The 15,190-nt window shown below is 48.2% G+C and overlaps 1 protein-coding gene across 1 annotated transcript in view; it reads right to left on the bottom strand.

Moving 5' to 3' along the window:
* The window catches only part of LOC122382448 (F-box only protein 9-like), a gene marked incomplete at its 5' end in the record, with an annotated part of 28,779 nt that overhangs the window by 5,142 nt on the left and 8,447 nt on the right, over positions 1 to 15,190 (bottom strand). Inside the window, 6 exons of the mRNA XM_043367760.1 lie at positions 137 to 449; positions 623 to 786; positions 2,837 to 2,967; positions 3,512 to 3,719; positions 3,985 to 4,140; positions 4,537 to 4,677. Coding sequence (XP_043223695.1) covers positions 137 to 449; positions 623 to 786; positions 2,837 to 2,967; positions 3,512 to 3,719; positions 3,985 to 4,140; positions 4,537 to 4,677 — 1,113 coding nt within the window. The remainder of the gene's footprint in view (positions 1 to 136; positions 450 to 622; positions 787 to 2,836; positions 2,968 to 3,511; positions 3,720 to 3,984; positions 4,141 to 4,536; positions 4,678 to 15,190) is intronic.

Below are 15,190 nucleotides of genomic sequence, written 5' to 3'. Positions count from 1 at the left end.
GTCCATCGTCCCGTGAGAAAGGTCAGTCGCAGAGTACTAACACCGATACCGACCTTCGAGCGGCAGAGAACAACTGCCAAAGTGGCACTGCACCACCATAGCAGCCCCAACATGCCGTGGTCCCTTGGTCACTTACCTTGAGCCGGTAGTGTCCGGGCACAGCCGTGCCGGGCCGCTGCAGTTGCAGCTGGCCCACACAGGCCGCCGGCTCGTCGGCAGAGGTCAGCATCAGCAGCTGGCCGTCGGCGAAGAAGCGCAGCAGCCGGTGGTAGTGCACCATGTGCCAGGGCCGGTAAGTGTGGTCCTGGTAGCCGCTCAGCTCGCCGCCGCGGATGTACGAGGCGCGGCTGATGTAGCAGCCGTTGAAGTGGAGGTGGGGTCGAGACAGGTATAATTCGCGCCATACGGGCGACGGACCGGCTGATTCAGCGGCCCCCGGCCCCAGCGCCCTGCAGAAAGGGAACAGGGGAGGCCGTCAGGGGGCGACACGCCTGTGTAAGAAATCACCGCCGACCGCAAGGACTCCCGGTTGGTTTATAGCAAAATTAAGACAGAGCTGCAGTTTGCATACACCACACCGATATCTGACCCACCAATCCGACCAGCAGCTGCACCGACTCACCGTCGGCAGATGCGTTTCCAGACGGCGTTGTCCCTGGCCAGTCGGTAGAAGCCGCGACACACCAATGCCAGCATGTCCAGGGAGCGGACGTCCAGCTCAGAGGACACCACCCAACAGGTGATCAACTGCATCACTTCGCCAGGCAGGCAGGAGATGTGCGGCGCCTGACGGGCACGGCGCGGAGACGTCAGTATAGTCACGACAGGAGTCTGAGAGGTGTGGCGCCTGCTGTGAGCAGCGCGGGGACGTCAGTATAGTCACGGCAGCTGGGAGCGTTTGTTGGTCGTTGGATGCGAAGAGAACACTCCGGGACTAGCGGATCCCATCAAACGACGGTAGCCATCAGCTACTGGAGTATCTACTCAGCAGCATCTTTTACCGCATCTCTCCGTGCACTCTGTTTTGAACTCAGCCAGAATACTAAACTTAACCCGCGCCGGGCCGGGGGGTGTTTGAACACCCCCCCCCCCCTGCGGTTTTCCGCAGATATCTCAAAAACGGCGGGGCGCCGTTTTTGGCACACCTGTTTGTGCATCCTTTCCGCACATGTTGTGAAAATTTCAGATCCAGGTCGCCTTAGGTCAGGTCACCAGGTCACGCCAAGTGACCTCACCTCAGAAAAAATAAGAATGATCGTCATAGCTACACCGATGGATCGATTGCCTTGCAACTTTCAGCGACTGGTTAGAGCAGCATTATCTATAAAATGTATATCTCGGAATTTTGATATCGGTGACCTAAGGTCAGGTCAATTTTGCGGCCTCTCCGTTATAAGTCAATGGGAGAAAATTGAAAAGCGTCTGTTTTGCACGAACGCTATTCTAGACGCTCTCAAACATCGAGATGTAGGTAAAATTGACACACTGAACCGGAAAATGGCAACTGTGACCCCTCGTTATGTCCCAGAGGTCATCTCAGGTCACGAACAGAATCTAACAGTTTTTCGCTAATAACTTCTGAAAGAGGCGTGCTGGAGCTCTGAAAACGCCTTAGATGTGTTCGGCTCGACGTCGTGGATCGACTGATATGCAACATTTTTTTTTAAATTTAAACAGTTATGACACGCGGAGTAAACACGAAAAACAAGAACGACAGCTCAAACCAGCACGGGCGGCGGCGGCGGCAGACGCGCCAGCGGGCGCCCCGCGAAGGGCGGCCAGGGCACACGGACCACCAGGCAGCGGCTGCCACCCAGCGCCAACCACCGGCCCCCCGCCGACGACCCGCAGCGACCGAGACGTCCCGCGAGCGCAGGCCAACCAGAGAGTGCTGGAGAGATTGGCCGGCCAATAAGGATAGGTAAAGAAGTCTAGGATGTAGGTTGGTTGCCTAATTCAATATACCTACCCTGGGTTGGTTGTGTGCGGAGGGAAGATTCTGTGACAGAATATTCGAGACGTTGCCCCACTTGGACAACTGATATGCAACATGACCTTTTCCGGTCAGGTCATGACCTTTACCTGAGGTCAAATTTTTAAGTTGACCTTTCAAGGTCAAATTATAGTTCATTCGACGCGTCTCGACGAGAGGAACACGATGCTGGCAAAGGAAATGTCATGGCTCTTTCGAGTCAAAAGTTATTGCCGAAAAAAACGCTTTTCGTAAAAACGGCTATTTTTGGAGTTTTTGCCCTCTGGAGGCTAAACCGTTGACCTGAGGTCAAATCTGAGAACATTATTCAGAAAGGTCTGTAAAAGGGCTATCGAATGCACTTTTCCGCGGCGCTGTAACTCTATCGGTTCCCGAGATAGCCGTTGGGAGTTTCCAAAATGTTGAAATAGTAAACATTTTACCTTTGGTGACCTCTGGTGACCTGACCTTTGACCTGACCCAAAAAATGACCGAAGTGTTTTCGTCCTTATTTTGGGCGTTCTTTCGATTGCCGCTTACCGCATGTCGCTACGTGGCCCAGGAGCCGAGTTAGAATGGGGGAGGGGGGTGTTCAGACACCTCCCCTGGCCCGGCGAGGAATCTCAGAGCACCGGCCCGGCGCGGGTTAATAATTACTGTTATCGCACCTTTATCTCCCTCATAGACCTTTCGTGTCCTCACTGACTTTGTGTCATCTCAATCTTCATGACTGTGTGCTCACCGACTCTCCCATGATGTTCTTAACCCCACCGTGCCATCTCTGCATCTATGCCGTGCTCCCAAGGATCATTCCACATCTGCCAAATATCCCAAGATTCCCCTGTGTTTTCATCACCCCCTCACCGTCTGTGGGACGTTGGGCTGGCAGCAGCGGGCGTCCTGAAGGCTCAGCTGCTGCAGTCGCCGCAGCACGTCCTCTGGCGAGTCCTCCTGTTCCTCGTCAGAGTCCTCCCCTCTGTCCTCCGCGGGCGGAACTGTGAGAACAGGGAGAGCAGAGTGAGGACACACGGTGATAAAGAGTACTAAGGGGGACGACAGGATGGATCGAATCAGTCTATAGCTGCGTATCTAACGCAAGTTCATAAAAAAGCGGAAGGCAGTAGCGTACTAACGATTGCTTTGTTTTACTGCCAAGCCGATGTCAGGCTCAGTATTGCCATCTAGTGACCAGGATAGACACTGCAGCCTTAGAAATCCGCTCCCGGCCGCAGCTATACTAGACCAAAGGGATACGAACTTTTTGTACTTACACTTTGTATCACAAATATTTGCAAGATTGTATATACAGGTGGCTACACAGCAAAAAAGTATATTACAGCACAGATTATGCTAGATTACAGAGCCCTACAGGCCTAAATCCTGCATAACCTCTCGAACTAGAGGTCCAAGTTCATGGACGCGTGCTGTGAGCATCATACATCAGTCAACAAGTTCGCCTGCTGGTGTCCGGCAAATTATATCACCGATCGGGCTGCAGGAATATTTTAGCTCCCTTATCGCTGAGCAGCATCCACTAACCGTCCGAGCGTTGTTGTTGTTGTTTCTGTTTCTGTTGTTGAGACTGCTGCTGCTGTTGCTGCTGAGCCTGGTGTCGGGCCAGTAGCACGCGGCGCACCTCCTCCTCCACAGCGGCGTTAGTTTGCTCGGCACGCCGGTACTTCTGGATGGCCTCGTACAGCAGGCCGCGCTGCTCCAGTCGCATGCCGTCCATGTACAGCTCGACCGCCTGCCGGCCGAGACGGCCCGCCGTGAGGGGAGCGGATAAAACACTGCGGCCGTCACCGCCGCCCGGTCAGAGGTACCGGGAGGTTCACAACAGAGCACAGTGCTCGAAACCGCTACATCATAACTCGTAACCATGACCAAACAGTGTCAGTAATCACATAGATAAATGACTAAATCACCTCGGTAAAATTTGGGCCGCAAGTCGAGCATATTAGAGATAAAAGTATCCCTAAGCCGGTTATTTTTTACCATAATCTATCCAGTACCTGATCCAGTTTGGTGGCCGAGCCGGTGTCCGCGGCGGCTGTACGGGGTGCGGCCGAGCCCGAGGTCGGGGCAGCCTGCTGCTGCTGCTGTCGCTGCTGAGAGACCTCCTGCTTCCATCGCAGCCGGAACTGTTCCAGGTCATCCTCCAGGGCCGGCTGGCAGCGGCAGAGGCGCAGTGTCACACAAGTTATCTAAAAACCAACTCATTGGCGTGAAAAGCAGTGATGATGAAACAGGCTTGGCGCGAGCGAAGCTTTATCTACATTGTTACGAAATTCTGACAAAAAAGCAGAAGGAGACATAACATGTTTGATCGATCTACACGTTCGATCGATCTACACGTTCCATCGTTATATACACGTTCATATGTACACTGGCAATACCTCATGACCACAAACTCTCTTACCACTGACAAGCATGACAGTGACTACCTACTGACTATGATGAAACAATATTACAGCTACGCTGACAGCTTATGTGAATTGACAATACCATACCAATAACTACCTGCTTTTCGAGCTTTGAAATAAATATTAGGAGAAGTCCAGTACCTGCTGGTTCTGCGACTCTGATGTCCCGCTCAGAACGGTGAGGAAAGAGGAGGAAGACGGGTCGTCCTCCTGGTCCGCTGCCGACTCCACTCCGCTTCCCGACTGGGCAGCGCCAGGGCTGCCGGAGCCGCCAGATCCATCCTGGGGACAGTGAGAGATAACAGCAGAATGAGATAACACTTCTTTAGCTGTGATAGCTTCATCAAATGCTGCCCTTGTTAGGTTGAGAGTATAGTATTGCAGCTAATTAGTGCCTACTGTTGTGTTGCAGCTAATTAGTGCTTACATCACAAGCTTTCGTTTGTTGTGTTTTCAGACCGGTCCTTGCACAGAAAGTTGTTGTTGTTTGCCACGTGGCCATGCCGTGAACTAAGCCCAGTGTCTAAAGCCTAGACAAATACAGACGTGGATGCAACAATATTGGCGACGAGGCAACTTTAAGTTCAAGCTCTAAAATACGTTGAGCCTCTGCTACACGTCTATCAATTCAGCAGCAACGAATATCAGCCTCACAGCAGCATATTTCGGGGTCTTTCGATTTGGCTGAAAATCAGTATACAGGGCCTCCTCGATGCGCTGATTCCGAAAATGTGCCTCTTTGGGGTGGTATTTTGCACCGTTAACGAGTTAACGGCCATTTAACATTTTAACGGGAAACGGCGGGGTCTTTCGATTTGGCTGAAAATCGTTATACAGGGCCTTCTCGATGCGCTGATTCCGAAAATGTACCCCTTTGGGGTGGTATTTTGAACCGTTAACGAGTTAACGGCCAGTTAACATTTTAACGGGAAACAGCGGGGTCTTTCGATTTAACTGAAAATCGGTGTACAGGGCCTTCTCGATGCGCTGATTCCGAAAATGCACCTCTTTGGGGTGGTATTTTGCACCGTTAACGAGTTAACGGCCAGTTAACATTTTAACGGGAAACAGCGGGGTCTTTCGATTTGGCTGAAAATCAGTATACAGGGCCTTCTCGATTCGCTGATTTCGAAAATGTGCCTCTTTGGGGTGGTGATTTGCATCGTTAACGAGTGAACGATCCGTTAACATTTCAGCAGCATATATCGATTTCAGCAGCAAATTTTCGGGGTCTTTCGATTTGGCTTAAAATCGGTATACAGGGCCTTCTCGATGCGCTGATTCCGAAAATGTACCTCTTTGGGGTGGTATTTTGCACCGTTAACGAGTTAACGGCCATTTAACATTTTAACGGGAAACAGCGGGGTCTTTCGATTTGGCTGAAAATCGGTGTACAGGGCCTTCTCGATGCGCTGATTCCGAAAATGCACCTCTTTGGGGTGGTATTTTGCACCGTTAACGAGTTAACGGCCAGTTAACATTTTAACGGGAAACAGCGGGGTCTTTCGATTTGGCTGAAAATCGGTGTACCGGGCCTTCTCGATGCGCTGATTCCGAAAATGTACCTCTTTGGGGTGGTATTTTGCACCGTTAACGAGTTAACGACCAATTAACATTTTTACGGGAAACGGCGGGGTCTTTCGATTTGGCTGAAAATCAGTATACAGCGCCTTCTCGATTCGCTGATTTCGAAAATGTGCCTCTTTGGGGTGGTGATTTGCATCGTTAACGAGTTAACGATCCGTTAACATTTCAGCAGCATATATCGATTTCCGCAGCAAATTTTCGGGGTCTTTCGATTTGACTTAAAATCGGTATACAGGGCCTTCTCGATGCGCTGATTCCGAAAATGTACCTCTTTGGGGTGGTATTTTGCACCGTTAACGAGTTAACGGCCATTTAACATTTTAACAGGAAACAGCGGGGTCTTTCGATTTGGCTGAAAATCGGTATACAGGGCCTCCTCGATGCGCTGATTCCGAAAATGTACCTCTTTGGGGTGGTATTTTACACCGTTAACGAGTTAACGACCAATTAACATTTTAACGGGAAACGGCGGGGTCTTTCGATTTGGCTAAAAATCGGTATACAGGGCCTCCTTGATGCGCTGATTCCGAAAATGTACCTCTTTGGGGTGGTATTTTGCACCGTTAACGAGTTAACGACCAATTAACATTTTAACGGGAAACGGCGGGGTCTTTCGATTTGGCTGAAAATCGGTATACAGGGCCTCCTCGATGCGCTGATTCCGAAAATGTACCTCTTTGAAGTGGTATTTTGCACCGTTAACGGGTTAACGACCAATTAACATTTTAACGGTAAACGGCGGGGTCTTTCGATTTTGCTAAAAATCGGTATACAGGGAGAGAGAGAGAGAGAGAGAGAGAGACCATTTATTCAATAACAAACAGATGAATATAACAAATAAAGTAGGCAATTGGCGCAAAAGTGCTACGCACTTAAATCATGGCGCCGCTTGCTAAACGAAAAGTACTCAATGTATTTGGCAACAATAATAATGATGAAACACAATGGAACAAGAAGAACGGAATAAAAATATTTATGTTGCAAAACATATAAAAGTGATCGACCGAGCCGCCCAAGCCCGGTAACGCTCCACGACCCCGGCGGCACTGCAAGGCTGGTCCGAACCGCGCCCACTCGTCCGACCACGGTAGTGGTGAGGATTGGGACTGGGATGCTGTATTATAAGCGATGGGTATGGATGATGAAGGATTGGACAGCGGTGGCAACCACACGGCCCTCCTCACGACTCAGGTCTGTACCGTGGATAAGGATGTCGAGTTGTTTGGAGGAAGGGAGAGTGGAAAAGTCAGGGCGGATGACGGTCGACACGGTGTTGTAAAGAATGTTTCGCTGAGTATGATAAAGTGGACAGGAAAGTAGGAAATGTTTTGTGTTCTCAGAATTATAGCCGCAAGTGCAAGAGGGTGAATTAGCTTGTTGTATGGAAAAAAGATGAGCATTAAGTCTTGAAGTATTCAGTCGTAGTTTTGTGTGTAAAATGTTGCCTGTTTTTGTGCCTAGGAAATAATACAGAGGTGGACGGGGTTGTGTAATCAGTGCTTTTAGGTGTTTTTTGAAAGTAAAGTAGTTATTGTTTGTGCGTAGATGTTCGGGCAATGTGTTCCAGAGGCTTGTAGAGGATGGGACGAAGGATCGGTAATAGGATGTGGTTCTGGCCAATGGTATTGTTTGAGCTGAAATATTTCGTAAAGTTCGTGTTGTGTTTTGCTGTCTTGTGTTAGGAATAATGGTCTTAATAAATTCGGGAACTATAGGATTGAATATTAATTTGTGATAAAACTGAAGTTTGTGGATTTTCCGTCTGTCGGTCAAAGAAGTCCATCCTAGTTCTCGTCGCAGTCCGTTAGTCGATGTCCGAAGTCCAGTCCCAGTGATCAGTCGTGCTGCTCTGTTTTGCGCTTTTTCTAGTCGCATGCCGTCAGTCGTTGTGATGTGTCCGTCGTAAGTGATGTCACAATAGTCGAGGAAAGGTTGAACGTAAGTAATATAGAGTGATAGAAGCATTCCTTTAGGTATGTGTTTTGCTATTGGGTATAAAGGGCCCATAGAACGATTAAATTTTAGAAGGACGTCATTAATGTGTGTATGAAAGCGTAGATCTGCGGATAGTGTGAGGCCAAGATGTTTATGGTCATTTACTATTGGAATGGGGTTACCGCCGAAAGTAAGGGTTGGTCGATTAGGTTGTTGTCGATGTGAGAAAGTTTGTTGTGTGGTTTTCGTTGCATTGAATGTTATAGCCCATGTTTGTCCGTAGTTGTGTATGATGTCTAGGTCTTTCTGTAGTGTCATTTGTGCGTCGTGAAAGTTGTCAGTTGGAGAGTAAGACGAGTATAAAGAGCAGTCATCGGCATAAAAAAGCATTTTGTTAGTGGTTTGGTCACATAGTCCGTTTAAATATAAAATCGCCAGAAGTGGCCCTAAAACCGATCCTTGCGGTACCCCAGCGTCAAGTGTCAGTGTCTGTGATGTAATATTATTAATGTCAACTGTCTGCTTTCGGTCCGTCAGATAAGATTCAAGCCACGTCAGTAAGTTGTCCGTTATTCCAAACTCCTTTTTACACTTAATAAGAAGCCCCTTGTGCCAAATCTTTTCAAAATATCGAGAAATGTCTAAGTATATTGTGGTGAAGTCGCGTCCGTTGTCGAGAGATTTGTACAGTAAGTCTGTTATGTATGTAAGTTGCAGTTGCGTGTTGTGTCCTGGTCGGTATCCACTTTGTCTGTCGGTTAGAAGCGAAAATTCAGTAATGTGTTGATATATATGAGCGAATATAATTTTTTCAAAAACTTTTGATATGCACGGAAGCAAACTAATTGGGCGATAATTATTTAATTCCGACGGAGTTCCTTTTCGCTTAAATATTGGTCGAACTTTAGCCTTTTTCCAACATGTGGGGTATATTCCGGTAGTGAGAGATTTGTTAAAAAGTTGTGTCAAAGGTTCGTAAATCAGTAGTGCTGTCATTTTTAAAATTTTCGTAGGTAATCTGTCTGAACCACAAGCTTTATTAGCGTCTAAGCTGTTCAGGGTTCGAAGGACTTCACCAGGGGTGATGTCAATGCTGCTGAGAGTGGGTACTGGTTCAGTGTTTCTTGCTGTGTATGTTTGAAGTTGTGCAATGTGTGCGTTTGTGATGTCAAGTTGTGCTTGTGAGGCAAAGTATGTATTCAGCATGGTGGCTTTGTCAGTGTCAGTTGTCGCTGTTGTGCCGTCGTGTTGTATAAGTGTCGGTATGGAATGGTTTTGTTTATGACCTGTTATGTCTCTTAAAATTTTATGATATTTGTGAGGGTCGTGTTTGTTCTGAAGTAGAAGTGATACTTTATTTTTTACATGTTCGTCGTAAAGTTGTCTATTCAAATTTGTCACGAAGTTGCGTTGGGTTTTCCATTTTGCCCACGCTTGTTTATCGGTTTTTCGTTTTCGGGCAGCATTAAATAAACGTTCACGTTTCCTAATTTCCTTCAGAAGTTCTGGTGTCACCCAAGGTTTGTCATGTCTTGGTTTGCTTTGTTTTATCGGTATGCACTCTCTGGCTGCGTCAATTATACGGTTAGTAAAATCAGTCGCTGCGTCATCAGTGTCCTTGTTAAGAATAGATGTCCAGTCTGTTTGTTGTAAAATGTGTGTTAATTTATCGGCGTCTGTGTTTGCATAGTCCCAGTACTCGGTTACATAATTGTCATCATTCCTTTCTCCCTGGATTGATAGCGTCACAAATACAGGAAAGTGGTCAAGTGTTGAAAATGAAGAGAGAAGTCCGCTATCAATGATAAATTCAGTATTGGATGTGAAGAAGAGGTCTCGTAGGTTGTGTGTGTCGTTTTCAATACGAGTAGGTTGGTCGATGAGTTGCGTTAGTCCAATGGTGTCAGTTGCGTCTCTTAATTTTCGGTCGAAAGCTGTCAGTCCACTATGTTGATAGGTATCTGTAGGGAGGAATAGGTTGCCAACATTTAAGTCGCCTGTCAATAATACATTTGGGGAGTAGAGATGTGCACGAGTCACACTGTCGGTTAGTCTGTCTATAAACTCTTCTTGTCGATATGCTGGAATATTGGGTGGGAGATAGATTGAGCACAGTAGAAATGTAGAGTCTTTTGTTTTTATTTTTATCCAAATCCATTCTTCACCAGGCAATTCGAGTGAGGAAATTCTGGAAAATGTGAGTGAGCTGTGAATGTATATTGCCGTGCCTCCTCCGTGTCTGTCTCTGTGTCTTGTAATGGGTGGATGAAAATTGTCAATAGTATAAAGGTTCGGGTTAATTGAGTCGTCCAATTTAGTTTCAGTGAGTGCGAGAATTGTGATTTTATTAATGTCGACAAAATTTGTTAGCTCTTGGACCTTGCCAGTGGCCGTTATACTGTTTATATTTACATGGGCTATCGTAATATTATTCGATAATTTCTTGTTATTTATTGGCCCAGGGTTCGATTCAATTCCTCCGATAATCAAAAGAATACGCATGTCTGGAGGATAATTAAACAGTTTCAATGATGCATGGTTTGACATAGACTTGGGAGAGAATTGGGTAAGGTTGAAGCGGGTTTTGGGAAGCGTTGGGGGAAAGGAGAGGAGGGGAGAGGCGGCCTGAGCGTGTGCTAGAGGGCGGCGGGGCGTCCACCGCGGTCCGGACGAAAGAGAGGAGGAGCAAACGCGCAGAAATACACTATGCAATTGGGTCAGGGGATCAATGAAGCTGACGGAGAACAAAGTAGTATAACAACGTTTCAGAGAAAGAAAGGAAAAATAGGACCGGGATGAGGGATGTTCCGCAGTCGGACGGTGGCCCGGCGCAGGGACAAAAGTCACAGGTGGGGCGGGCCGAGCGCCCGGGTCGTTGGGGCGGGCGGCCAATCGCGAAGCTCGCAAGAAGTTGGAATAGATATATGATAAACTAGTATGCAGATACAGCCAAATCATAAATAAATATACGGGGAACAAAAATACAGCGGTCGAGGACTTAACGCACTCGTTATCAATAACGGACATCAAAATCATCAAACGGACACACTCGTTATCAATCAATGGCTAAACCAATCCATCGACCTGTCATCGACCTGTCATGTCAGGGCCTCCTTGATGCGCTGATTCCGAAAATGTACCTCTTTGGGGTGGTATTTTGCACCGTTAACGAGTTAACGACCCCTGTATACCGATTTTCAGCCAAATCGAAAGACCCCGAAAATTTGCTGCTGAAATCGATATATGCTGCTGAAATGTTAACGGTTCGTTAACTCGTTAACGGTGCAAAATACCACCCTAAAGAGGTGAATTTTCAGCATCAGCGCATCGAGGAGGCCCTGTATACCGATTTTCAGCCAAATCGATAGACCCCGCCGTTTCCCGTTAAAATGTTAAATGACCGTTAACTCGTTAACGGTGCAAAATACCACCCCAAAGAGGTACATTTTCGAAATCAGCGCATCGAGGAGGCCCTGTATACCGATTTTCAGCCAAATCGAAAGACCCCGCTGTTTCCCGTTTAAATGTTAACTGGCCGTTAACTCGTAAACGGTGCAAAATACCACCCCAAAGAGGTACATTTTCGGAATCAGCGCATCGAGGAGGCCCTGTATACCGATTTTCAGCCAAATCGAAAGACCCCGCTGTTTCCCGTTAAAATGTTAACTGGCCGTTAACTCGTTAACGGTGCAAAATACCATCCCAAAGAGGTACATTTTCGGAATCAGCGCATCGAGGAGGCCCTGTACACCGATTTTCAGCCAAATCGAAAGACCCCGCCGTTTCCCGTTAAAATGTTAAATGGCCGTTAACTCGTTAACGGTGCAAAATACCACCCCAAAGAGGTAAATTTTCGGCATCAGCGCATCGAGGAGGCCCTGTATACCGATTTTCAGCCAAATCGATAGACCCCGCCGTTTCCCGTTAAAATGTTAAATGGCCGTTAACTCGTTAACGGTGCAAAATACCACCCCAAAGAGGTACATTTTCGGAATCAGCGCATCGAGGAGGCCCTGTATACCGATTTTCAGCCAAATCGAAAGACCCCGCTGTTTCCCGTTTAAATGTTAACTGGCCGTAAACTCGTTAACGGTGCAAAATACCACCCCAAAGAGGTACATTTTCGGAATCAGCGCATCGAGGAGGCCCTGTATACCGATTTTCAGCCAAATCGAAAGACCCCGCCGTTTCCCGTTAAAATGTTAAATGGCCGTTAACTCGTTAACGGTGCAAAATACCACCCCAAAGAGGCACATTTTCGGAATCAGCGCATCGAGGAGGCCCTGTATACCGATTTTCAGCCAAATCAGAAGACCCCAAAAATTTGCTGCTGAAATCGATATATGCTGCTGAAATGTTAACGGTTCGTTAACTCGTTAACGGTGCAAAATACCACATCAAAGAGTCATATTTTCGAAATCAGCGCATCGAGGAGGCCCTGTATACCGATTTTCAGCAAAATCGAAAGACTCCGCTGTTTCCCGTTAAAATGATATTTGGTCTTTAACTCGTTAACGGTGCAAAATACCACCCTAAAGAGGTACATTTTCGTAATCAGCGCATCGAGGAGGCCCAGTATACTGATTTTCAGCCAAATCGAAAGACCCCGCCGATTCCCGTTAAAATGTTTATTGGCCGTTAACTCGTTAACGGTGCAAAATACCCCCCAAAGAGGTACATTTTCGGAATTAGCGCATCTAGAAGGCCCTGTACACCGATTTTCAGCCAAATCGAAAGACCCCGCTGTTTCCCGTTAAAATGTTAACTGGCCGTTAACTCGTTAACGGTGCAAAATACCACCCCAAAGAGGTACATTTTCGGAATCAGCGCATCGAGGAGGCCCTGTATACCGATTTTCAGCCAAATCGAAAGACCCCGCCGTTTCCCGTTAAAATGTTAAATGGCCGTTAACTCGTTAACGGTGCAAAATACCACCCCAAAGAGGTACATTTTCGGAATCAGCGCAACGAGGAGGCCCTGTATACCGATTTTCAGCCAAATCGAAAGACCCCGCCGTTTCCCGTTAAAATGTTAAATGGCCGTTAACTCGTTAACGGTGCAAAATACCACCCCAAAGAGGTACATTTTCGGAATCAGCGCATCGAGGAGGCCCTGTATACCGATTTTCAGCCAAATCGAAAGACCCCGAAATATGCTGCTGTGAGGCTGATATTCGTTGCTGCTGAATTGATAGACGTCTCTGCTACTCAGTCGAAAAAGCCCCGCGCAGCGATGGCCTCGCCCGCGCTGGAATTGCCGCAATTCGACGTATCTCGCCCTGACGAGTGGCCAGGATGGCTCCGTAGGTTGGAAAATATGTGTCTGGCGATGGATGTGTCAAATCCAGTCAGAAAAAAGGCATACCTCCTGCATTTTGCTGGTCCAGCAGTCTTTGACTTGCACGAATCCCTGCCTATGCCTCAGGCCGCAGAGCCCACCGATCAGGGGGACCCAGCAGCAGCCCAAGAGCAGAGGCAGCTGGATCCATATCAACTGATATGCAAACAACTCAGTGACTATTTCGTGCCACAGAAAAACGTTGACTACGAATGCGATGTTTTTCGCCAAGCCGTGCAGGGAGAAGGTGAGTCAATAGACAGCTTTGTCTCACGCCTGCGACATTTGGCCAGGAGCTGTGAATTCACGGATCTTGCTCGTGAAATCCGCCAGCAGCTGATTGCGGGAGTCAGAGACCCCAGGGTAAGGGAGAAAGCCCTGCAGCAGAGAATGACCCTGGAAAACTTGCATTCGTTTGCAAGGGGCCTGGAACAGGCAAGAGCACAGGCCCGTGCCATGGAGGCACACCATCAAAGCCGGTTCACCAGTCTGCCTCCTGTAAAAGCCCAGAACATGGTAGAAAGCAAAAGAAACCTCACTGGCAAGCCCCGTGTCCAAGAGACAAAAGAAAGATGTTCAAGATGTCACAGCCCAAAACACCAGCACTGGGAATGTCCATTCAAGAACGAGACCTGCTACCACTGTGGTCGGCAGGGCCACACAAAGGTGGCCTGCCGTAACAAGGAGCCACAGGCTACGCCAAGGAAGAATCCCAGTCATGGTCGGCATGGCAAAGTCAAATGCATGAGCCAACAACAGGACTTGAGTCAAACTCAGCAAGACAGCCCAACTGATGAGTACGTCATGCAAATCCGCCTGCCTGTGAACAAGACAGAAGTCAGAGAAAATGAACCACTTGTCACAGCAGTGAACATGGACGACAGAACAGTCCAGATGGAAGTGGACACAGGAGCAGCAGTCACAGTGATGTCAGAACAGCTGTTCCACAAGCTGTGGCCAACAAGAAAACTCGACAAGTCCAGCCAACGACTAAAGACCTTCACTGGAGAGCCCATTCCAGTTGTTGATCAAGTCGATGTGAAGGTGCTCGCTCAAGATGAAGTAGTGCACCTGCCACTCCTGGTGGTGGGAGGTGAAGGCAAGCCCCTGCTAGGCCGCAACTGGCTGTCAAAGGTGCGACTGAACTGGCAGGCCATCTTCCAGGTGAAAGCCTCACTGGAAGAAAAAGCACAAGAGCTCCTGAGAAAGTTCCCAAACCTGACGAAGCCAGAACTTGGAAAAGCAAATACTGAAGCTCATCTGGAGATCAATCCCGACATAAAACCAGTATTCTGCAAGCCCAGGTCAGTTCCACTAGCTCTGCGTCCGCTGGTAGAAGAGGAGCTCGACCGTCAGATCAAGGCGGGAATCTTGAAGCCCTGCAAGTCGGCGCAGTGGGCAGCGCCCCTGGTGACCATCCTGAAACCAGATGGCAAGTCAGTACGGCTGTGTGGGAGTTATAACCTCACGGTTAACAGAGCCAGTCATCTGGAGCAGTACCCATTACCGAAAGTGGACGAGCTCTTGACCCAGCTATCTGGAGGTGAGAAGTTCTCGCTAATAGATCTGGAACAAGCCTACCTGCAGATCCCGCTGTCCGAGTCTAGCCAGAAATACACAGCAGTGAACACACACAAAGGACTCTTCTCGGCAACCAGATTGGTATATGGAATCAGCAGTGGTCCTGCCATATTCCAGCGCCACATCGAAACTCTGTTGGCCGGAATCCCGAACACCACGGTGTTCCTCGACGACATCTGCGTCACAGGCCCCAACGATGCTGCACATCTGGCCAACCTGGAGGAAGTGCTAAAACGCCTGGACCGAGAAAACCTGAGAATCAATGCAAAGAAGTGTCGTTGGTTCCTGCCGGAAGTCTCCTACCTCGGACTGAGAATCGACAAAGAAGGTCTGCATCCAACAGATCAGAAGATCG

This window comes from Amphibalanus amphitrite, unplaced genomic scaffold (assembly GCF_019059575.1).
Source record: "Amphibalanus amphitrite isolate SeventyFive unplaced genomic scaffold, NRLGWU_Aamphi_draft 000139F_arrow, whole genome shotgun sequence".
NCBI lineage: Eukaryota > Metazoa > Arthropoda > Thecostraca > Balanomorpha > Balanidae > Amphibalanus > Amphibalanus amphitrite.
Note: the sequence above shows the minus strand (reverse complement) of the source record. Positions and strands in the feature narration are given on the sequence as shown.